This window comes from Sipha flava, unplaced genomic scaffold (genome assembly GCF_003268045.1).
Source record: "Sipha flava isolate LNK unplaced genomic scaffold, YSA_version1 126_pilon_pilon, whole genome shotgun sequence".
Lineage (NCBI taxonomy): Eukaryota > Metazoa > Arthropoda > Insecta > Hemiptera > Aphididae > Sipha > Sipha flava.
Window position 1 is genome coordinate 418,099 of NW_020271752.1, and position 24,227 is coordinate 442,325.

Consider the following 24,227-nt stretch of genomic DNA (forward strand, 5'->3'; position numbering starts at 1 on the left):
CTCTTGTTTTTTTTTTCAGATCTATATAAACTATAGTAATTACAGTTAAATATCATTTAATTTAATTTTCAGCAATTTCAGCACCCCCAATATTTGGGTTCTAGTTGCGCCTATGACCATGTTATAACATTATTTATTAATTTACGTAACAGTGGCGCATTTAGAATATATTATATTCTAAATGCGACGCTGTTACAACAATCTCTGGTTGTCTGGCGACTGTTCGACACCCGATAAGAGACGCTGGCGAGTGACGGGAATAACGCCGTGTCTAACGTGAACGCGGCTAACACCAAAGGAATTCTTGAACATTTCTATTAAATTTCTAATAAATTACACCAGTAGTCGAGTAATATCGAAAATACAGAGGGGGGGGGCGACGAAATATGTCTCCAGCCCCTCCAAATGTAAATAATTAAGTATTCATATATTTTATACGTCGCAAATCCGAGTTTGCCGCGTTCACGTTGGACACAGGGCTCAACTACTGGTACACGCAAAACTGCACGTTTCCATCGTCCTCTGTTCGTAGCCATTCGTCGGAGAAAACGATGTGATGACCCTAGCGTTGATAAACAAATACGAAAACGCGGCATGTTGTGCGCATCATCGTCCGCGGAACAAAACGATTGTTAACCGACAAATGTCAAGGTATACGTTCCGCGGGGTATCGGCCGTCCGCGATAGATACCGAACGAACCGATCGACGATCTCCCAAATGGAAACGTATTCTATTTCAGGCCGCGTTGGACGTGGGTATTTTCGGTACTCACCGACGGAGAACAATGGCCGCAAACGTCGTACCGCGTCTTTCGGCCATGTCGATTATCATACAGTCGCGGTAGCTGTCATAAATCCGAACACACCCGAGTGTCTGGAAAATCTGTCGCGAACGCAATCGTCGCAGTCTGGCAACCGTCATTTGTCGTCGGCCGCGCGTCGCCGTTAGTTCTTCGTTTTCGCGCCGTCCCGCCGCGTGTTTTCGCGCACCCGCTGCTCCGTTCACACGTTCGTGTTTGCATCCGGCTGTTCGATTTCGTCGGGTTCACGCGCTCAACCCGTTCCCGTCGCCGAAATCGAGAGACAACAACAACTGCGTTGTACAGTACTTCTACCCGGTACGAACAAGACGTGTGTCACGATCGGATGAACCCCGGCGTCTCGGCAATACATCTCGTAACCGGGGCGCGTCCACGAATATTGTTCGTCGTCGTCGTTGTTCTAATTATTACAGTCAATTTTTTTTACAGGTCTTGTCTGTCTCGAGGTGATTAACAACCCACACGGCCTCCGCGGACGTCGTAGATTTTAGCGCGTTGTGCACGTTTGATCTGCAGTCGTATTAATGATGGACGGTGTTCGCCGTTTAACGTCAAGCATGGCCAATTTAACTACCGCAGATACAATCGTCTCGGCCAAGACCGACAATCCTGCTACAACACTGGCTCGATGGTGTTCGAAAAAAAACTTGAAACCTCAGTTCAAATTTTCGGGTACCTATTCAATTTATATAACACGTATATATTAACTACATTATATTTGTTTAGATGTCGTGCGTTTTATTCGATTACAGCTAACTATGCCGTCAGTGATTTAAAAATATTGAAATGCGGTGTGTTAGTTGTGTACTAGAACTACAATATCATGTGAATTTTATTTTGTGAAACAAAATTAACGTAATTAAATTCATACGAAAACAAATGATTCACATGTTATGATAAATGTTATGATTCATCATATTATGATAAACAATAATTAGCTTTAAATAATAAATAAATAATTATAATAACGACATCATTTATTATAATTTTTTTTCTATTATTTATGTAATCGGAATGATTTTTAGAAAATATATATTTGCCTATTTATAATAAACACACACTTGCACACATACACACATTCTTATTTAATCTTATTTATTCAAATACTATTTAATAATTTGTTATATACTCATAATACATACATTTTGATACTAGTGTATTAGATATATTGACATTGGGACTTATTTTAACGTGCATTTGAATACATTTTGTTTAACCCTAAATGAAAAATGCGCAGTTGTAAATACTATCTATAAATAAAATTTCTCACAATAATAAAATGTAGTTATCGACTTCATGGCCTAGTGCAGTTAGAGAGTCTGTTAATCATCAGATTAGGTTTATTAAGACTGTTATTATTATTATTTTATTATCACAATATTATTACACGACCGCAGCGGGGCTTATACATAGAGAGTAATATTTTTGAATATGAGGTGGGGGTTGAGTTTTAAGTTTTGCGAATTTCTAAAAAAAACCCTTAAAAGAAGCCCTGATTGACATATTCCGACCATGTTCAGTAGATAATATAATATACTGATGTATAAAATATTTAACTTAGGAATTATTGAATTTTTAATTATTCTTCAATTTGGTGCTTGTTTGGAATAAGTTGAATATCATATTATGCCTTCATAGCATTATGTTAAATATGAAATATGATATGATAATAACTGACTTAACATTTTTCTTAAACAATAAATGCATTAAAATAGTACTGAAAATAATCTTACTAAAATAATATTATGTAAATAATAGTACTTTACAAAGGAATAGTATTATTATAAATTGTAATACTCTATTATAGTTATAATACTACAGGCTAAGCATTTATTTATTTCTACAAATAAACTATTTGTTCATTATCTTCTTCTTCGGTATTTTAAAGGCCATTGAGGCCCATTACCGCAATTTGTTCATTTAAAAACCCAAATTATATGTTTTGATTGTAGAGGTTCTTAATAACCAAAGTTAAATTACAGTTCTATATTGTGTTGTAGTATACCTTACATTATTAAAAAAAAAAAAAAATCAATAATCAATGATTAATAATATTAAATGTAAAAGTGGTGTTGTGGATACTTTATATGGGTATATATTAGTCACTATCAGGGCATACATTTAAGTGACCTAAGATTAGTAAAAAATGTTTTAATAAATAACTAACAATAACCTATATTTTTTTTTATCAAGTTAATTGTTATTATTAAGTATTTAAATTTAAATTTACAGACAAGAAAAGAAATATTAAAAAAAAAAAAAATTTGACTTATCCGTTCAGCGATAATTAATTAAAAATGTGTAATTTATAAGTTATCTTTAGAAAATATTTTACATTAATTAAATTATAATAAGGTAATATGTAAAATTAATAAATATGTACTAAAACTAACAAAATGACCAAAAAATTCCATAAATATTAAAAATTATAATTTCACTTTTGAAGTATCTGAAAGTTACATGAAATAAAGTATGTATTTGGAAAACATTGTCTAAAATAAAATAGTACCAATTTCATTACTTTTTACCATTATTTTACTTTTTTAGGTTTATTTGCCAGTTACTAAATTAAAATGTCAAACAATATCAATATATTCATATATATATTGTATGTAGAAATGAATATTGATATTTTATGTAAAAAAAAAACATGCCTGTAATGAATTGATATTAATCTTTTTATTTTAAGTATGTTTTAATATATATCATATTGAATTTTAATTGTATACGTTGTGTTGAATGCGCTTGATGTTAAATTTTATTTTCATGTTTAATTACATATAATGTGTAAATTATATATATATATATATATATATATATGCATGTATCATAAACCAGTTTAATTTATTTCATCTTTTAAAAAATGTATTTATTGATTTAATTTTGATCTATTAGTAAGACAACTAGATCACATGGTAATATGTGAGCTCATGATACCTGGGTATAAATATATAGGCCATGGACACTCAAAAACTGTTAAATCTGCAAAAAAAAAAGCAACTTCTGATTTTCTATTATTTTTAGTACATCAAAAAGAATTAAAATTAGAAACATCTTCCATTCTAGAGGTATTAAAATAATTTTAATTTCATTTGTACCGATGTTTAATATATTTACATAATGATATATGTTTATTTTATTAGAAAATTAAAAAAAATGCTAAAGACTCAAAAATAAATCCATTACCTGAAATTAACGAGGTAAATATAAGAATATTGCGAGATTTTATTTAAATTTCACCTAACTATTTAATTTATATTTTGTATTTACTTTTTAGTCCAAAAATGTTGATAAGAACCTCGTTCAAAGTAATTGGACTATTATTGAAGCTAAAAATAGATTGAAGACATACATTAAATCTCATGAAAAAAATTGTTATACAACAAATTGTACAGTAAATGGAAAGTAAATACATTTATAATTTTTTTTCGCTATAAATATTTTTATGTATTTTATTCATTTTAATCATATATTAAACTTTTTAGGTATTACATTGTTAAGATGTCAATATTTATTGAGGAATTAAAGAAAAGTAATTTTATTGATTTGTTAGTTACCTATTTTTAGTTACCTTTTTTATTGAGTACATTTCTATTTTAGCTATTACTGTTTATAAAACTGATGTATCTCAAAAGTCAGCTACTGAAAAATGTGAACTTTCTTTGGTCAGAAAACTATATGCTTTAGGTCTAATTAAACATTGTTTGACTTCTCAGAAAAAAAACGAAAAATCTATCTTTAATTTCTTTGATGTCTGTGTCAATAACGATTTGGTGAATGATGTTTATTGTTTATTGAAAGATCTTAATATTAGACTTATGATTAATGTAAGTTTTTAATCATTCATGAGATTATTATAAGTTATAATAATATTAACATAAATAAATAAAATAATTTTGTTTATAAATAGAAAAATACTGTTATTCAAAAAGGTGAGACATTTCTTCTAAACCATGTTTCTACGAATGTCAAAGCTCCTAGAATAACCAGTCGATTAAATGAATTTAGTTCCAATGTTCTTTTGTGGATTCCTCCTACTGCCAAATGGAATGCATGGTTGGGAATTCAAATAAATAATAGTGTAAGTTTTACATTTATACTTCAATTTACATTTAATTGAAAGAAAAATCAATAACGTAGTTAATAATTATATAAAGTGACTAAAATATAAATTAATTTTGTTTGTTAATTAAACTAGTTATGATTATTAATTATTATAAATTAAAAAATGTATGTCAAAGATAAATAAAATTATTTTTTATGTGGTATTCAGTGATAATATTTTTTATTTAAATGAAGTAAAAAAGGGTAATTTATATTATGATAAAACTATTGTCTTTTGTAATTTACATATTTTTGTATAGTCAAATTTATTAATTTTATTAATTTATTTATAGAAATCTTTAACTCAACTTAGTAACAAGATAGAGAGATATACTGAAAAAAAAAAAAAATCATTAATACTCCAGAAAAGAATTAAAGACCGAGCAGATCTACCTATATTTAATAAGAAGCATGACATTTTGGACATAATTAAAAATAACTCTGTAGTTATTGTTCATGGGGGTACTGGTTGTGGAAAAACTACTCAGGTTTGTATATTCTTGTTTTATTTAACTCCTTGTGATTTTTAATTTTTAAATATTTGAAAATTTAGGTCTGTCAATTCATCCTTGATAAATACATTCACACTAAAAAAGGAGCATATTGTAACATAATTTGTACACAACCAAGAAAGGTATCAGCGATTTCAATTGCACAACGAGTGGCTTATGAAAGAGCAGAAAATTTAGGAAAAAGTGTTGGATATGCTGTTCGATTTGATAATATAAATCCTCGGAAGTTTGGAGCTATTTTATTTTGCACAACTGGTAAATAATTCTTAAATTGTTTTTCTGAAAATTTTTATTTATTTATTTATATTTAGAAATTTTGATTCGTAAATTGAAAAATGGCTTAATTGGGGTATCACATGTAATTGTTGATGAAATTCATGAACGCCGTGCAGACAGTGAATTCTTATTAATAATTTTAAAAAATATGGTGCAGAAGTATCCAGATTTGAGAGTGATTCTTATGTCTGCAAATGCTAATTTAAAAGTATTTAGTAAATATTTTAACAACTGTCCAATCATTGATGTAAAAGGACGTTGCTATCCTGTGAAAGGTTAGTATGCATTTTAAAAATAGAAAAAAAAAATTGTTAATTTTTTTAAAAACTTATTGGTTTGTAGAATATTTTTTGGAAGATATTGTGCAAATGCTAAATTTTACACCAAAAATAAAGAATCTAATAAAAAAAAACAAAATTGATGAAAAACAAGTGAATTGTAATTTGATGGTTTCTAAGGCTTATCCTATAAATATAAGAAATAAAGTTGCCCTAATTGATGAAGATAGTCATCATCTAGAAATTGTTGAAGTAATAAGTATAAATTTATTTAAAATTTAGAAAAAACTAACTGTTATTATTCTTATAGTCTTTGTTAATTTATATTGAAAATAAATTAAAAATGAAAGGTGCTATCTTAATATTTTTACCTGGATGGGCTTGGATTTCGGAGTTGAATGAACACTTAGAAAAAACAATAAATATTGGTAATTATTATACATAATATAATGTTTAACATTATTTAATTTTTTTAAGCCATCATTTAAAATAATATTACTTTGATTTGCTTATGCCATAGATGCAAACAATTGTTTATTGGGTATTTGGTCAATTCCCTATCTTATATTTATCCGTCACCATTTACTTGTCTTATACATATACTTAAAAAATACTTTCCTGTCAAATTCATATTTTATAGTAAGTTTGGTATTATTTTTGGTTAATAAATTTGCTGTCTTATAATATTTTTACCAAATACTACCTACATGATTGTGGACTCCATGTATTTAATTGATATTTTTGTTTTTATTTTGTAATACAAACAAATACTTAATCTAATTATGAAAAATATGAAAATTTATTTTTATATTTCTAAATCTAATCTTAAATTCTAAATTATTTTTAGATTTCACTTAAGTATGTTTTAATATATCATGTTCGTTGTATGAAGGTACAATATTTTCCAGCTACATTTCAGTAATTTTCTTTTTTTCTTAGTGATTACTGTGTAATGATTAACTGATACATTTTTACCTCTGTAAAGTTTGATTATTTTTAAGAACCTCAATAAGTTATATATGGTTTTATATAATGTGATTGGATGAGATACAACTAACAAAAATAAAAATGTTATATGTCTTCCCAATAATGTCATACTTATAGGGGTGATTTTATTGAATTTGTGTTAACTAAAAATAATACAAAATATATTATAAAATGTGAATTGAACTGGAAAAATATCCTATTGGAAAATGAAATTATTAGGGAAACCTAAGATGGGAAATTATTCATAACCTGTATATTGTACTCATACATTCGCTCTAAATATTACTGCTGAAGTAACATTTTTAAGAGGTTATTTTTTCGTTACATTTATTGCCAAATTACTTTAACTATAACTTTTTAAATAACTTTAACTTAACCTAACATTTTAATTAACATTTTGTGTTTAATCTAGCCAAAAAGTTTTCTATTTTGCCTCTTCACTCAACACTATCTCGTGCTGAACAACATAAAGTATTCAAGTCTGCTCCTAATGGAAAACGAAAAGTAATATAATACTAAATATTAATACTAAATATTATGAGTTTTGTTTTAATTGTATAATTTTTTTTATTTTTTTATTATTGAAGTATCTTTATTTATAGCATAACAATTGCATTGACAGTTTTTAGGATTGTCTTAGAGTGTGGGAAAAAGGAGCAACCATTATTATTCATTATTGTTTGAATTAGGAAGCTAGAACTTGGGTTAATGGAGGCGATAAAGGCAGTGGAATTTACATAACTTTTGTATTGGGGGGGGGGGGGGATCAGTTGCAAAAAAATTATTATGGAAGGAAAATTCCTAAACCTAAGTAGTTGCACATTTCAATGATAAATAATAAAAAATATATATATTGAATGTGTTGAAATAATTACAATAAATCCTTTATTTTTTTTTGTTTCCTTATAATTTCCTTACATTAAGAACACTATTTTATACAATTTTAAAAAGACCTATGGGGGAGGATCTGACCCCCACATTCCCCCTTTGTATACACCCCTGGATAAAGGGTATGGCAGGAGGAGATCTAGATTTGAGGTGAACATTGATATTGGTTGACTGGTGGCGCCTAGGGAAGATGAGTGAATAAAGATAATCCAGAGAAATAAAGTTATAGGAATTTGAAAATGAGATAGTATAGGTTGCACAAAGCTTCTTCAATATGAAAGTTGCAAAAGGGGAAGAGTTTAGAGGAAGAAGGTAAGAATGGCATTTTTACCTTCTTCCTCTAAACTCTTCCCCCTTTTCAACTATTATATAATACTTAAATAATTTTTTAATAAAACTATATATTACTATATACGATTATATAGACCCATGTATTATATATTATTAATAACTATTATATTATTGTAAATTATTAATAATTATAACTATTATATAATACTTTTTTTATAAAAGAATTATTTACTGGTATATATTCTCAATCAGGTTTATATTATGATACTAGAGTAAGCTTTTATTTTAATAATTAAATATAAATATATTATTTAAATAGTATAATTTTTTGATATTTTTGGAATTTTTATTTAAATATTTATTTTATTCACTAGAAATGTATGTAACTCTTTGTTTAAGTTTATTAGCCGAATTATTATTGTAAATTATAATAATCTCATATCTACCAACATGTTAAATAAATAAATAAATAAGGCTATTTCTAATAAATTAAGACTAACTTTTTTTTTTTTAGTAAATTTGCTACATGTTTTATTTTAATTATTTTATTTGAATTCATTTTGTAGGTAATAAATTATTATGAGCATTTTTATTATTTATTATTTTTACTGTATTTTTGTTGTCAAATTTAAATTCTTTTAACTTAAATTCATTTTATCTTTTAGATTATTTTATCCACGAATATAGCTGAAACATCAGTTACTATTGATGATGTTGTGTTTGTTATTGATTATGGAAAGGTAAAAACAGTTGAATTTTTTGATAATATTACTAAATTGAATACAGTTTGGGCATCTAAAGTTAATGTAGAACAAAGAAAAGGACGTGCTGGTCGTGTCCAAGCGGGTGTATGTTTTAATTTATACTCAAAGGTAATACTTAATAGTTTAAATTTATTATAATTTGTTAATAAATATTTTTTGAAATATATATTTATTGTGTTCTAAGTTTCTGTATATATTTTTAGGAACGGTTTAATAAATTAAATGATAATATTTCACCTGAATTAATTAATTGTTCTCTAAGTAAAATTGGTTTAACTATTAAATTGTTAAAATTGGGAGATATTAATACATTTTTGAAGAAGGCCATTGATCCACCTCCTGAGGAAGCTATTAAGAATGTTATAACTGTACTAAAAGGTAAATATTTATATTTTTATTGATACATTAATCATATTTTTGTTTCAAATTCACTATTTTATGTAGTTACATGTTTTTTTTTTTTTTTGTTGATAAAAATACCTCTAGTTATGTTTCATATTATTTACTATTTATTTTTTTTATTTTATATTTTAGAAATTAAATGTCTTAATGGAAATGGTGAACTCACAGCGCTTGGTAATATTTTAGCACAGTTGCCTTTAGAGCCACAACTTGGTCGTATGATGATTTTGGGAAATATATTAATGCTTGGTGATTCTTTAAGTACAATAGCAGCCGGTTCATCTACTAAATATGATATATTTATTGGTGATTATGATGGTGAGTAATAGATTTATTTTATCTATAAAAATATGATTATTTAAACTTATTTGTTGCTTTTTTTGAAAAGTTTATACAAGTTTACATAATAAATTCTTAGGATAATATTGATATTTTAAAACATTATATGTATTTGTAGCACTAGTAGTCAAGGTCGTTACTGGAAAAAAATTTCGGGGGGTCTAACATTATTATTTAATACAATTTATAGTTAATAAACTATATTCACCCCTAAAATGTTTCTACTTTTGAAAATTTCGGGGAGGGGGGAAGGGTCCGGACCCCTGGACCCCCCCAGTTACGGTCTTGCTAGTAGTCAGGATATTAATAGGTTCATAAGCCCTAATATTGATATAGAATACAGATTGATAATTTATACCGATAATTCAATTGCTTTTGGTAAGGTAAGTCAAAATTTAAAAATACAAAATATTTATTTACGCATTGTTTATATCGTGCGCAAATGAGTCGGCCATTTTTAGTTTAACAGCGGGATTCGTTGTGTGCAAACGAGTCAATTTTGAGGTAAAAAATGTTGAACGTTCTCAAACAATTTGCACTGTGAAATAGAATTTGGATTTTAAAAGATTTAATGGTGTAGAATACGGTATAGGTCATTTTTTGAAATGGTTACATTATTTTACTCATTTGTCTCAATAGAAGACAAAGAATATGAGCTAACTTGCACTCATTGATTTTTATCAACATTTTTTTTCTACCTTATGATGAGGTTTGTGTGGTGTTTTAAATGGTGCACAGTTTCATTAGTGGATAGAATGATCTTGTCATTGGCTATTAATGTATAATGAGTTAAGAGAAATCAGCAATAAAATTATCGTTAAGAGTTAGTTAAAATTAAAACATTTCTTAGAGTGGCCTTAACTTTAATATTGTATTGGAGAGAAAAACGTTAACTATCTAATAATCAGTGCCGGATCTACAAATTATGTTACCCAGGGTAATATTAGTGTCCCTAAAAGTTACCAATTAATAATTCACCTGAAATGAGATTATTATAGGTAATCTCAAAGTATATATACATAATAAGTTGAATTCAATACTCTCACAATCGCACTAAATAAAGACTTACATTCATATTTTATTAAAATATTAATTTTCTTTTAAAAAACTAAAAACTGATAGTAGGTTTAAACCAGGGATTAAAACTGTTCCTAATAAAGTTGGTAATCGGCTCCGGTAGGAGCAGAAAATTTTTTAAAACCGGTAATCGGTTATCGTTTAATTTCGATATTATAGTAACCGGTAACCGTTTCTAAGGATATTTCAAAAACCATAATAACCGTTAATCGTTTAAAAGCCGATGATAAGGTTTTTTGGGAGTCGTTTACCGGTTAAAACCGGTTTTTAAAAATCACATTTTTCAATTTTTTGATCATTTTTAAAATCGTTTATTTAGGCGACTCGTGGGTTGATAATACAAATTTTATTATTATAAAATCAAAAACTTAATATGCTTTAATTTGGTCGATTTCACTCAATTTCTATATTTATTTTTTCAAACTGCTTTAAAGTTTAAAACATATTATGATCAAGACAATGATAATCAAAAAACTAAATTGCATAAAAAAATGTATTATAATTTTCTTATTTATAACGGTAAATTACCGAAATTTATTATATAATAATTTCCTACGATGACACTTAGATTGATACATTGCCACAGAACTTTTTGGTTATATTGTATATAATGCAGTACTCGAAAAAATGGATGAGCAGATATGAAAACAACAGTATTAAAATATTAATACTAAATGGACTAAGCCTCTATTCTACCAACTATTTAATAGGAATCAGCGTACCACAACAACGACGTTTATGACGGTATTTATAAGGTATAGTTATACCTATATATATATAATATTCACAACAGATAAGCAATACTCGACAGCCATTAATTGGGGCTAATTAATTATAAAAAAATATTTAAAAATAGCAGGAAAATTAAATTCAACTATAATAGTATAATATAGTCATGACATAATTCAAGTATTAATACCACGAAAAAACTGTTAACTATTTTGTTCGGGAATAAGTTTTGGTTATAAAACCGGGATTGAAAATACGAGGTAATCACTTTGATGTTAATATTTAGTAATTTACCTTGATTTCCGATAACAAATAACGCTTCCAGCATTCCAAAACTAAAAGCGGTTATCGATTTTGGGTAACCAAATTTACGGTTTTTTACCGGTTTTAAGGGTATTTGGACGTTTTCCCCCGTTTCATCCCCCCACGATGATTTTAGCGGTATTGGACGTTTCCCCCCGGACTGAGACAGTTCCCCCCCGAAAAAAAATATTTTAATTTTTAATTATAGGTTAGACAGTTGGTTCTTTGGTTTTACCCCAGATATACGATCATCATATCAGTACCTATCGAATATAATCATTCACGTTATGGAGTTATAACTTTTATTACCCAATTAAATGGGTAATGATTGATAAACCAAACTCAAATTATCTAAACTATTTACAATATATATTGCCTTTAGGTCTCTTAGTATAGTTCGTGATATTTTGCGAAGCGTGTAAATTGTTCATTCTTGTGTATTTCAAAATTGAAATAGTAGAAACTAAAAGAGGTGGTAAAAAAAATCATATTTGATGATTTCGTATATGTAAAACAAAAACTTGTTAAAGTGGGTATACGTTGGAATTGTGTAAAAAAATCTAAAAAACAATGAAAATAATTGTTAAGGAAGTATTACAACTGATGTCAACATTAAAGTTATTGTTTCTAAAACTGACCATAATCATAATGCCTGCCCAGTTGAAGTAGAGGTAATAAAATCATTATCATCAATGAAAAAATAATGCAAAAAATAATTCTGAACCCCCTTCTATTATATTTTCCAAAGCCGTAATAAATTTATCTAACGAAGCAACATTGTTAATGTCTGCAGAAAACAGCGTAAAAAAGATTTTTAAGAAGAGTTAAAAATGCATCTTATCCACCCTTAGACCAGTATATGAGTTGAAAGTTACTGGTATATGGGCAACAACAGGAGGTGAAAATCCTCAGCCATTTTTATTATACGACAATGAAAATAATGAAAATAGAATTATAATTTTTTTATCTCCTGAAAGTCTGCAAATATTAAAAACGTCAACGTATTGGTACATGGATGGAACATTTTCAACTGCGCCTACAGGCTTTAATCAAGTTTATATTATTCATGGTAAAATAGACTCAACAACAATTCCTTTGGTGTATATACTTCTTCAAAATAAAACAAAAACAAACTTATACCGAAATGCTTTCTATTATTTGTGAAAAATGTCCAAAACGTGAAGTGGTACAAATAACAATAGACTTTGAAAAAGCTGTCATTCTTGCAATTGAAAAAGTACTACCAAAAGTAAAAGTTCACTGTTGCTATTTTCACCTGTGTCAATCAGTATGGCGCAAAATCCAAGAGTGTGGGCTAGTCAAAAAATATAAAGAAGACAAACAATTTCAACGAGATATTGCAATGATAACTGGTCTTGCATTTTTACCAGTCAATTTGTCAAAAAAGGTAAATATACCTATGAGGTAATATAACTTTTTTGGTTCACAAATAGTTAAATGTAGATTGTGGTTGTGTTTTAGGTATGGAAATTTTATATGAAAAATTTCATAACCAAGATGCTGATCAAATTCTTACGTACTTTGATACAACTTATGTTAACGATCGTTATAGAAATAAAAAAGACATAGACTTAAAATACATACTTACAAGAAAACCACCGTTATTTCCGCCTTCTATATGGAACTTGTTTGACTTAACTAAAGCTGATATAGGTAGAACAAACAATATTTCGGAAGGGTGGAATAATAAATTTACTAAACTAGTGAGAATTAATCATCCTAATATTTGGCTTTTTATTGAAGCTCTACAGATGAGCAACTCAAGTGCATTAGTAAAAATATTAAATTATAGAGCAGGAGCTTTTCGTGATAATTTAGAAACAGACGATAGGTTAAAACAATTATGTGAAAGTTTTTCAAATGATAATATTTTAATTTTTTTAATTTCCGTGAGCTATCTTACTAAAATAAGTTTGTGAAAAAGTTAAGAATTTTATTGTATACCACATAATATAATAACATATATTATTGTTTTATATATTATTAATATTTTTATTTTTTGTCCGGGGGGAAATTGTCCTGTTTGGGGGCGAAACGTCCATTTAATCGGGGGGAGGCACGGGGGGGGGGAGACGTCCTAGATTCGGTTTTAAGCCCTGGTTTAAACTTAAGCTGTCATCGTAATTCAATAAAACAACTACTACAAATAAACTATACTAATAAATTTCTTACTCTTTTTGAAACAAATTTGTTTGTGATGTTTTCATAATTTACAAATTTAACAATTTCTCAATGGATATGAGTGACAGATTATTTAATCTTTTTTTTTTTATAGTCAATCTTAAATATGATGTAATAAGTTTCAGTTAATTAACATTGCATTCACAAGATGCCTATGACATAGGTAAAGTAAGAAATATTTGATAGCTGTATTTATGTTGGAATAAACATCTTGAAAACCATTTTTAAGAATTTAAATCAAAATGTCATGAAAACAATAATTTATTAATTTATTTTCAATTATTAGATTATGGATTAGATGTTGAGTAAACCCATCTAACTCTAATATATCTACATATAATAAATTATTTTTTATTAATATATTTTTCACAAATGATTCAATTTTTTTTTGAAAAAAATCAAAACAACAAAAAATACACATTGAAAATTTGAAACTTGTGCTTCTCTGTAATTAGCAGACAGGGCATGAGTCCTCAGATATTCCCTCTAGATCTGGTGCTACTAATAATACATATATTATTTGAAAATTATTTGAGAATCAAAAATTATGAGGTTGGCATGAAGTATTGTTTTTAAACTGAGCTTAGATCTAAGCTTATATTTGTTTTTATAATTCTATGATATATTATAGTGTTATAATTTATAGATACTTACCTTATGACTTATCTCATCAGATTGTTTAATCAATATAACTACTCTTTAGATCAACATACAATGAAGAATAATTTTTCTGCTAATCGCTGTTCAGATCAATTGGTTTTTTTAAATGCCTTTATGCAATGGAATTCATCAAATGATTACTGTATCTCAAATGACAATGATATTTTAGAAGAATTTGGTTTATCTAATTCTGGGTTAATAACCACCAACAATATTAAAGTAAGCAATTCAAATAGTTTTATCTTTATGTATAATTAATTTCAATGATTTTTTTTTTCTAGAATCAAATTATAAAAATATTTATGAGTTTTGGTTTTCCTAAATCTTGTTTTGAAATGCAAGATTTTGATTTCGGTAAGACTGGAGTTGTAGAGCCTCAATTAGATTTGATACCTGCACTTCTCACAATGGCATTTTATCCTAATATATATTCCTACAAGGAAAACCGTAAGGTAATTGCATTATATTATTTATTTCTTGTTTTGTATGACTTAATATGACTGTAAATAGATTAATACCTAGTTAGATTGCCAAAGTTTAGAAATTGATGAATTATTTAAATTTTTATCATGCACTAATTTGAAAAGTTGAGATAATCGATTGTCTTTCTCTTTCTCTATACCAGACCTCGCTAGATCCAAACTTTATTTATTAATAATTATACAACAAAAATGAATTTTTTACTAAACAAATTTTTACTGTGAGCCACATTCAAAGAGGGTGAGTTCATGGGCTATATGTTTTAGACTACTGCTTTAGATAAATTGCTTTCTCAGAGTGGAAAAACTAGTTGAGCCAAGGTTTGAAGTGAAAACTATGCTTTGCAGCAATTCCACTTTATCAACCAAACCAGGGGTCAGCAACCTTATTACTTACGTGGGCCATATTTTTTTTATCAGATTTTCATTGAGGGCCGTATACAAAATTAAAAAAAAACGTTATTGAAAATACAAGTTTAACATATAATACTTATATATTTATGGATACCTAGCTACATTCATATTATGAGTTTTACATTTCGAGGTTGTCTTTATTAACTAGATTTGAATAAAATACATAAGTAGAGAAAATTAAAAAAATTAAAAAATATATATATATTAATTAATTCTTGAGTGTATAAATATTTTTAAATAAACAATTTCAAGATTTAAATGTGATTTTTGATGTTGAATTTTTTCGGCTATTTCATTGATATTCGCTTTCATATTGGATGTTGATATTTTTAAAACTGATATTTAACTACTGATATGGCTATTCACATCGATAAGTGCTACTAAAAGCAGTAATAATTTATGCTCTGTCTCATAGTGGCGTTTAACATCATATTATACAGATAAAATATTTTTTTAACAAATTAAGCATAACAGTTCAGTGGTGTAGCCAGGATTTTTTTTCGGGTGGGCTGATCAATTTTTACACAGCGGTGATTTAGATAGATTCTACCACAAGTCTAATATGTGGATGTCAAAGTTATATTTTAGATTTTGGTATCTATAACCCTAAACATATATTGATTTAATAATACTCTTGTAAACTTTAAATACTTTGGATATTGTATTTTATAGTATTATAAAATAAATTATTTTACACATATTACTTATTAAAAAAAAATAATAACAATAGCAATGATTTTTTTTTTAATAGGACATAATATAATAGACCAAAATTTGATATAATAAAACAAACCCCTACTTAATAAACATGAATATAATATGATGAAATAAAAATAACAAAAAATTGAAATGAAAATTTTAATTTTTCCGCTGTTAACAAATGTATCAAATATTCGATAATCTGAAATTTCAATATTTCTATGAATAGAGATAATAATGCGAGTGCGACCAGTTTTGACTCTGAAGTTGAATTCGTGATTCGCGATTCACGACCGATGCCACAATATTATATGCATTAAATACCTACCAACACAGATGGATAGTTGTAAAGTGTTAATACTAATATTTTTAAATATTTTTACTTTTTTAGCAATTTTCATAGAACATTAATATAATTTTCTTAACATTTCGGTGGTGGGGGGAGCTGCAGCCCCGTAGATACGCCACTGTAACAGTTTACCGTTATTTTCGATAAAAAGCATAAATCCATGATTCATTAAATACTCAACGATCATAGAACATTCTACGTTTTTTTTGTCATGGTATTGATAATTATAAAATATTTCGAGCGGTTTGAATTTAAAGTTAATGATTGGTGTACAATGTCTGCACATACTAAGTTTTAAAACCAACTGCATTTAAACCATAAATGCTATTTCTATTCATACATATTATGTATGTTGAATTATAATATTAAGAGTACTGAATAATTTCAATGTGCAGAATTCAGTCTATTGAATATTAGTTAATTATTTATTAATTCATTTATAAATTATAATTATTCTGTGTAATAAAAAATGATCATTCTTTATTAATTTAAAAATTTAAATTAAATCGTGGTTACAATATCCATAATATTCAAGATGCAAGAAAAAAAAAAAATAATGCAGTATAATGCCAAAAATTATGCTAAATTATTTTTGTTAGTTCATTTTATAGATACTGGTGGATTTTATTTTTCTAGATTTTGTATGTTATTAAGTAGAATGATATTAACAGGGTCGGATCTAGGGGGGGGCGAACAGGGGCATTTACCACGGAAGTTTTGGTCGGGGGGAGCCAAATTACAAAATAAGTTGTGTATATTTATTAATAGTTTTTATTCATTTTATGATAAAAGTATTAAATAAAAGTATACAAATTACAATTTCTATTTCCATTTGACTTTATGGTTATAATAACAATAGGAAAAACTCAAAAACCCAATGGATATTAATTGTCTACTAAATATATTTTCTATAACTCATTGTAGTATATTTTATTGTTAGTAGGATATCTACAAACTATAAATTACGATAATCAGACAACACATGATGTTAAAACCCGATTAACAATACTGATAAATTAATTTTTCTTCTACATGTAATAACTATCAAATTCAATTATTTCAATCAAAAATCAAATTGCCAAAAATTTAGATTATGATGATATAATTAACGATTTTGCCGCTAGAAAAGCAAGAAAAATCAAAATTTAATGATAATTTGTTTGATTATTGTATAATGATTATTTTCATGTATTAGTTTGTATTAATTTGTATTTAAAGTTTTTTATTTAATACTTATTTTTTCTAATCTAGCAAATAGATATATTTTTTCTTTTATTCTCTTCGATTTTTTTTTCTTAAGAGTTTAACTATTACATAAGTATAATTGTGGGCATAACAAAGAGGAAGGGCGCTAATTTTATACTTTGCCCCGGGTAAAAAATATACTAGATCCGGCACTGGATATTAACAATAACACTAAATAATCAAGTAATATGCTTATAGTTAAATTGTCATGTTAATTTTCCAAAATTTAACATATCCGAGTTAAAAAGAAAATTTTGGATGTATGTTTATCTTCAGTAAGCATTTAAATTTTAGTTTGATTTTTTAAATTTTAATTCTCACTCAAATAATATTATATTTCAGTCAATTTTTTTTTTAGACAATTTATATTTTACAGTTACTTTATTTTATATATTGAACCGAGATTAGAGTGGGTAATATGTTAAATTACTTTTGTCCAGACTCTAGAATTAACAGTAACTTGATGCATTCATAACCGTTTTTTTTTACATTTTATTGTTTTTTAACTAATTTTATTTATTGAATTTAATTATTTTTTATTTATTTTAATTGTACTTAGGTAAATATAAGGTCTAAAGATTTTGCTGTTGTAAGTAGACATTCTGTTAATAGTCCTAAATTTAAAAACCAAAAATTGGCGGATAAATTTCAATCTCCATTTTTTGTATTTGAAGAACAAGTAAGCTTTTAATGATAATAAGCATCAACTAGTTAAATGAAATATTATTGATTTAAATTTTTATTTGTTTAACTAAATATTTTATATTAAATTTAGGTAAATGTAATGTGTATGCATTCAACTATGGTGACTCCTATACATCTTTTATTATTTGGGGCTCGTAAAGTTGAATATATGGACAGTTTAGTTGTATTGGATGATTGGTTTGTAATTAATAAATATATTATCTATTGTTATTGTAATACAATGTGGTAAAATATATAATAGAAATAATTTTATTCATAGGATTTATTTAAGAATGGATGTGAAAGTTGCTGCTGCTATTGTTGCTTTGAGGCCAGCAATTGATGATTTAATTGTAAGAACTGCTGAAAATCCAAAATTGATATCAAAATTGAATGAGACTGATATTAGACTTATCAGTATTTTAACAAATTTGTGTAATTATAACGCAGGAAGACATAATTTATATCCTATAAAATTTGATTAATGGTGAAAAGTAGTATAGAAACTAAGTAACTATGCGTACTGTATTTTCAATTATTGTGTTAATTGATTGAAATTGTTTATGTAGGTATGATTCGAAAACTATCATCATAAATAAATTGATAAAATACAATTTATACCTATTTTTTTATGAAGGACTAATTACATTTCATTGTCTAAGTGCTAAACAATTTTTTTTACATTGTATATTCTTATAAAAATAGTTTTTATATTTGAATTTATTTACATTTATACTGTATACAGTTATATATTTTATATTTTATTCCTGCTTTTATTATATATAAATAATTTATACTGTTATATTGTACTTGGGTCAGTGTTTATAAATAAATAGTTAATATTCTATTTGTTATGTATTTATTTTATAACTATTATTAAATGACTTTAATTTTAGAATACTAATAATTAATGAGTTATTATTTTTTTAAATTCTAAAATATTATTTTTATGAATGATTAAATTTTGAAAGCTGTCTTCCTTTAAACATTATATGTAAATTATAGTGGACATTTTCCCTCTAAGTTAGGGTTAGTTTATTCAATGTCTTGAAAAGATTTCATTGAAAAAAAAGAACATTTTAACTGATTTTAATTAATTCTAAGATATGAAAACCATAATTTTGTGATATTATAGAGAGCAATAAAACTATTAATCATAATATGTATAATAACTAATGAGTAATGCAATATGTACTCTATTATATTATACATGGTTTTATAATTTTCATACATTTTATGTATTTTTATATTTTCTATATATTTATGTATTTACTAACTGAACCCGTGCATTTTAGTAGCCTATTAAAAATCCTACCTCAAAACTGTTAAATTTGTTATTTTTGATTATGCTAGCAGTATATTTTTATACATATAGATAGATAACGGTTAAAATATATCACGTAATAATCTTTCAACGATATTCAATTTAGTTTATTATTGTCATTTTATTCGTTTTATCGAGAAAAATCTGACAGTTCAAGTATTTAATTGAATGATATTTATTGAAGTGCATTTGGATACACAATATTTTTTGTTCTCCTTCTGGTGCGCACCAGGCACGTAGTTAAGAGAGAACTAGGGTGTACCTGGCCCACCTTAATATGTGTCCGGCCTTAGGCCGGCCCACTTAAAGTATTCAGAGGGGCCCATTATTATATGATGGTTTTTAATTTTCACCAAATTTTTAATATTGCCTAAATATGACGCAAATAAAACCAAATACATCGAGTTTTAATTATAACCTAATATAAATAATGTAAATTGTAACTAAATTTAAACGATCGATTAGGAAATAATTGCTATTTATAGCTAAATATCGGTACTATACTACAATGTTATGTTGTTCTTATCTAGACAGTGACTACTGTATACTTGTATGTCTATAAAATACTTTGATCTTAGGCAGTTTCTTGACTCAAGGCACCCTTTTTGATCTAAGGTTTTTTCAGGGCGCCCTTCTCTAAGTCATAGCATGACTAATCATAAGAAAAATGTTAGACCCGATAGTATTTCATGACGGCGCGGCGCCCTTATACATACATTAAATTTAAATATACATTAAATATATATAGATAGCCCATAGCTATACGCAATATGGAAACACGTAAATTAGTACGGATTATGTGACAATAGATAGCGTTGGTAAATTCTAAATTGTACACAATACACAAACCGGTAGAATAAAAATAAACCGCGATAAGAAGAATTCCAAGAATATAAATTAAATTGAATATTATTATTTACAAATTCCATTGATTGAATATACATGTAATCAATGCTAAATCTGAATGGCTAATCATATAATGTTATTTTATTTTCGAATATTATGGTTTACTCATGGCACTACTATGATGATTGCTAAATAAAGTTAAGTTTAAAATGTTAATTTAAAGTAAAATAATTATTTTTTTCAAATAATAATTTTTCAGAAGCAACTCAAGCACACTAAGGAATATTATTGATTTATTTTATATTTAATCAATGAGAATACACGCATCGTAGTTATTTTATATTTCATTAATGAAAATATAGGTACCACAATTGATTTAGGATCTAGCAAAATATTTTTATTTTAAACAAAACAACTTAAAAACTTATATATCCATCTAAAATTATTGATAATAAATTTTAAAAAGACTGTGGTTTTACACTTTTACAAATTAACAAACATATAGATACATTATTTTATAATCAAAAATTAAAACAAAAGTAAACACATGTTGGAACAGATCTAAATTCTTGATAATAAATTATAAATTTAAGACAGTAAAAATTTTAAATAAAAGTATAGTATAGATAATGTTTAGTTTAATGATAACCTGTAAATAATAATAATAAAACACTAAAAAAACATAAAAAAAGGAATTAAAAAACTTCCAAAATAATGTTACATAATAATAGGTAGGTAGTTAGGTATCTAATAATCAGTTGATACACAAATTAGAGAAATGAGGATCAAACATTCTTTAAAATCTTAAGTTTAGCAACTGTTTGATTTTTATTATTTTTAGACTTCCAATTAAAATCTCTAAGCAATTTACAGTTGATCAAATGTAAAATAATGAACTCTAGATGAGGTTGACATTCAGTTTTGAAATTAAAATAAGATGGAACTAGTTTTTTGTAAATTATTCTTTCAATAGTTTTTCCGATTTTATTCATAAATGGTTTTTCAGCTACTATATTACCTAATATTAATTGACACTCTGTAATGAATTTTCTAAAATTATCGGTTGGTTTTTTTAAATAAAAATTTTCTGATTTTATGTCGTAGTTTTTACAAAATATTAAATAGTCCGTTTGTTTATTATAGTTTACTGGGTCTAAAGTTAACATTAAATTTTGACAATCAACACAATTAAATTTTTTATAACATTTTTTTCCTAAGTAACCACTAAAATAACTATCTGAGCAAACAGAAAGAGTCACGATAGGCTTAACTAAATTTTCATTTCTTTTAGCCAGTGGTGATATTGAAGAAGAAGAAAGACTAGAGTCGGATTGTTCGTCTTCTTCATTAACGGTAGAGTCATCAGTTGGTCTGATAATTGTATTTGTATCAAACTCAAACATAACATTACGATCGTCATCTGCTTCACAATTTGACAATGCAGATGGTTTCATCAATTGTATATTAGATAACATATTAAAAGTAGTTGTAAATGCCTTTGCTGTAGGGTTTGTATTATAACCACCTCTTTGGTGAAAAACGGAAAATGTATTTTCAATTACATCTTGATTTAATTGCGCCGTTAACAAGTATTTAAAACCTAATTTTGATTGTTCTTCATAAATATTAATGACCGCGTTAATTGTCAATTATAATCCGTCAAAACTGTATGGTCTAGAATGGCCACTGCATTTTTTTAGACTTTGGCACCATGTTTTTGCACTTTCTAAAAATTCGAGTTGTTTAGGTCTCTCTTTTGATATTGCACACATGTAAGGATTTGAACTGTACAATGATCGACTATTTAAACAGTCAAAAAGATTATTAACAAATGTAATTAACTCAGCAGTAAACAATGCTGAAGATGATTTAAGTTCGCCAATTTTTATACAAGTTTTAATTGCTGCATTCATTGTATTGCTAAATATTTGTAAAGCCAGTTTACAGCTCATTTTTTGAAATGGCCCGGGATTAATATGACTGTCCGTTATTTTAAGAAGAGCTCGACTTGAAGTACTTTGTTTATCAATTAAATATGTTTGTTTGATGTCCGAAAATGAAACTTTATTATCTAAACAAATTATATCGCTTGATAATAAATTATTTCTTAAATTTTTAAAAAGATGTGGTACGTCATATATGGCAAAAATTTTTATATTATTAACTATAAACCATGGTTTCTCTTTTGTTAGATTAAGTTTGTTAAAAGCAGACCTGTTATTCGGGCCTTGATCACATACTATAGCTCTAACTTTTAACCCACAGTTCATTAATTGTTGTACATGATCAACAATCAGCTTACTTAAAGTAGTTGCTTTCATTGATGTAGCTGAAAGAAAATATGAAACAGGCATTTTCCAGCTAGAATACATGCCTCTAATTAAAAAAAACATAGCTTGAGTAGCTAATGCGTTACTACATCTTTTTGTACCCAAATCTTCATATCCTTCAACGACATCTAAATATTTGGAGTACTCTAAGAACTTTTTAATTTTCATTTCGTCAAAGACTAGAGTACAATATTTTTCTTCATCTGACATTGATCCGACTTTTAACGTAAGTTGTTTTAAAATATTTGAATTTAAGCCTGGCTTAAATTTATTAGAACTAATTAAACGTCTAATTGTACTGTATATTTAATCAATGGCGGCGCACACTTTGGGAACCTATGAGCTAGGGTATTGTCATTATATTGATTCATATAGAAATATAGAATTATATTATGGTCGCCGGTTGGACACTTACATTCACATTCAGCGCACACCGCACTTATGCTAATGTCATCTGCTTTAATATTTGTACAATTTATAGTATTTATACATTTTATCTTATATATTTAATATTTAAATTAATTTTAAAATGGCACCTCTCAGTGGATGTGCCAAAAGATAACTGAAATTACCAAGAGAAAAGTAAAATGATAAAATATGGTATTATTAGGTTATATACTTATATATTTGTAGTAATGATACGCTAATAACTACCTTTTTATAATATAAAAAAGTCGGGAAGGAGGGGGGCCCACCTTGTGAATATTTTCTGTTTACGTACCTGGTGCGCACACAAATAAGTCAGAAAGTTTTCTGACGCGCGAGCATGCCACAAACAGTTGTCCTTGTATGTGAGGAGCATGAATTTTTTAAATCCAGTCCACATACTTGAGCGATAGATACGTGATTGTGTGTACCAACAAAAATGATCATTGTTGATGTTTGATTATTATAAATTATTATGTATCGTTGTACCAAAAACTAATATTTGCTTAGGTACAGATTTATTTTCATAAAAATATTTACTTTTTGTAATTTTGTAAAAACTAAACTTACCGTTTTACGCGTCCTTTTTTTGAAAAAATAGTAAGGGTACGCTAGAGTATTTGATAATTTAGTTGGGATACTCAGTACCCCCAAGTCATTTACTGGTTCTAGATTAAGATCGGTGCGAGTAATTTTGCCGATAGAAAAATAAATAACGCGTGGAAAACTTCGGCATTGGTGCGTTCGAAAGATTTAGAAAATAATCTATCAAATTATATCATTAATAACCGAAGGAAA

The 24,227-nt window shown here is 26.9% G+C and overlaps 2 protein-coding genes across 4 annotated transcripts; both read left to right on the plus strand.

Moving 5' to 3' along the window:
• The first annotated feature begins 353 nt into the window (after positions 1–353).
• LOC112694262 (dosage compensation regulator-like) lies at positions 354–19,176 on the plus strand. 3 transcript variants are annotated; one of them, XM_025569684.1, is made up of 23 exons: positions 354–1,118; positions 1,251–1,493; positions 3,717–3,889; positions 3,965–4,021; positions 4,099–4,226; positions 4,307–4,353; positions 4,422–4,648; positions 4,732–4,902; positions 5,219–5,413; positions 5,479–5,692; positions 5,749–5,988; positions 6,056–6,243; positions 6,302–6,419; positions 7,391–7,482; positions 8,823–9,029; positions 9,125–9,299; positions 9,456–9,641; positions 14,677–14,852; positions 14,915–15,085; positions 18,379–18,498; positions 18,595–18,701; positions 18,784–19,013; positions 19,073–19,170. In XM_025569684.1, the coding sequence occupies exons 2-22, from the start codon at positions 1,346–1,348 to the stop codon at positions 18,986–18,988; spliced, it is 3,345 nt and encodes a 1,114-aa protein (XP_025425469.1). In that variant the 5' UTR covers positions 354–1,118; positions 1,251–1,345; the 3' UTR covers positions 18,989–19,013; positions 19,073–19,170. The 3 variants fall into 3 exon arrangements, with proteins under 3 accessions (XP_025425469.1, XP_025425468.1, XP_025425470.1); XM_025569683.1 differs by having other exon boundaries at positions 355–1,118; positions 18,784–19,176; XM_025569685.1 differs by lacking the exons at positions 354–1,118; positions 1,251–1,493; positions 3,717–3,889; positions 3,965–4,021 and having other exon boundaries at positions 4,171–4,222; positions 18,784–19,176.
• LOC112694265 lies at positions 12,343–13,446 on the plus strand. Its single transcript, XM_025569686.1, has 2 exons — positions 12,343–13,179; positions 13,254–13,446. Exons 1-2 carry the CDS (start codon positions 12,916–12,918, stop codon positions 13,359–13,361), a joined length of 372 nt encoding a protein of 123 aa, XP_025425471.1. The 5' UTR covers positions 12,343–12,915; the 3' UTR covers positions 13,362–13,446.
• Positions 19,177–24,227: the final 5,051 nt, after the last annotated feature.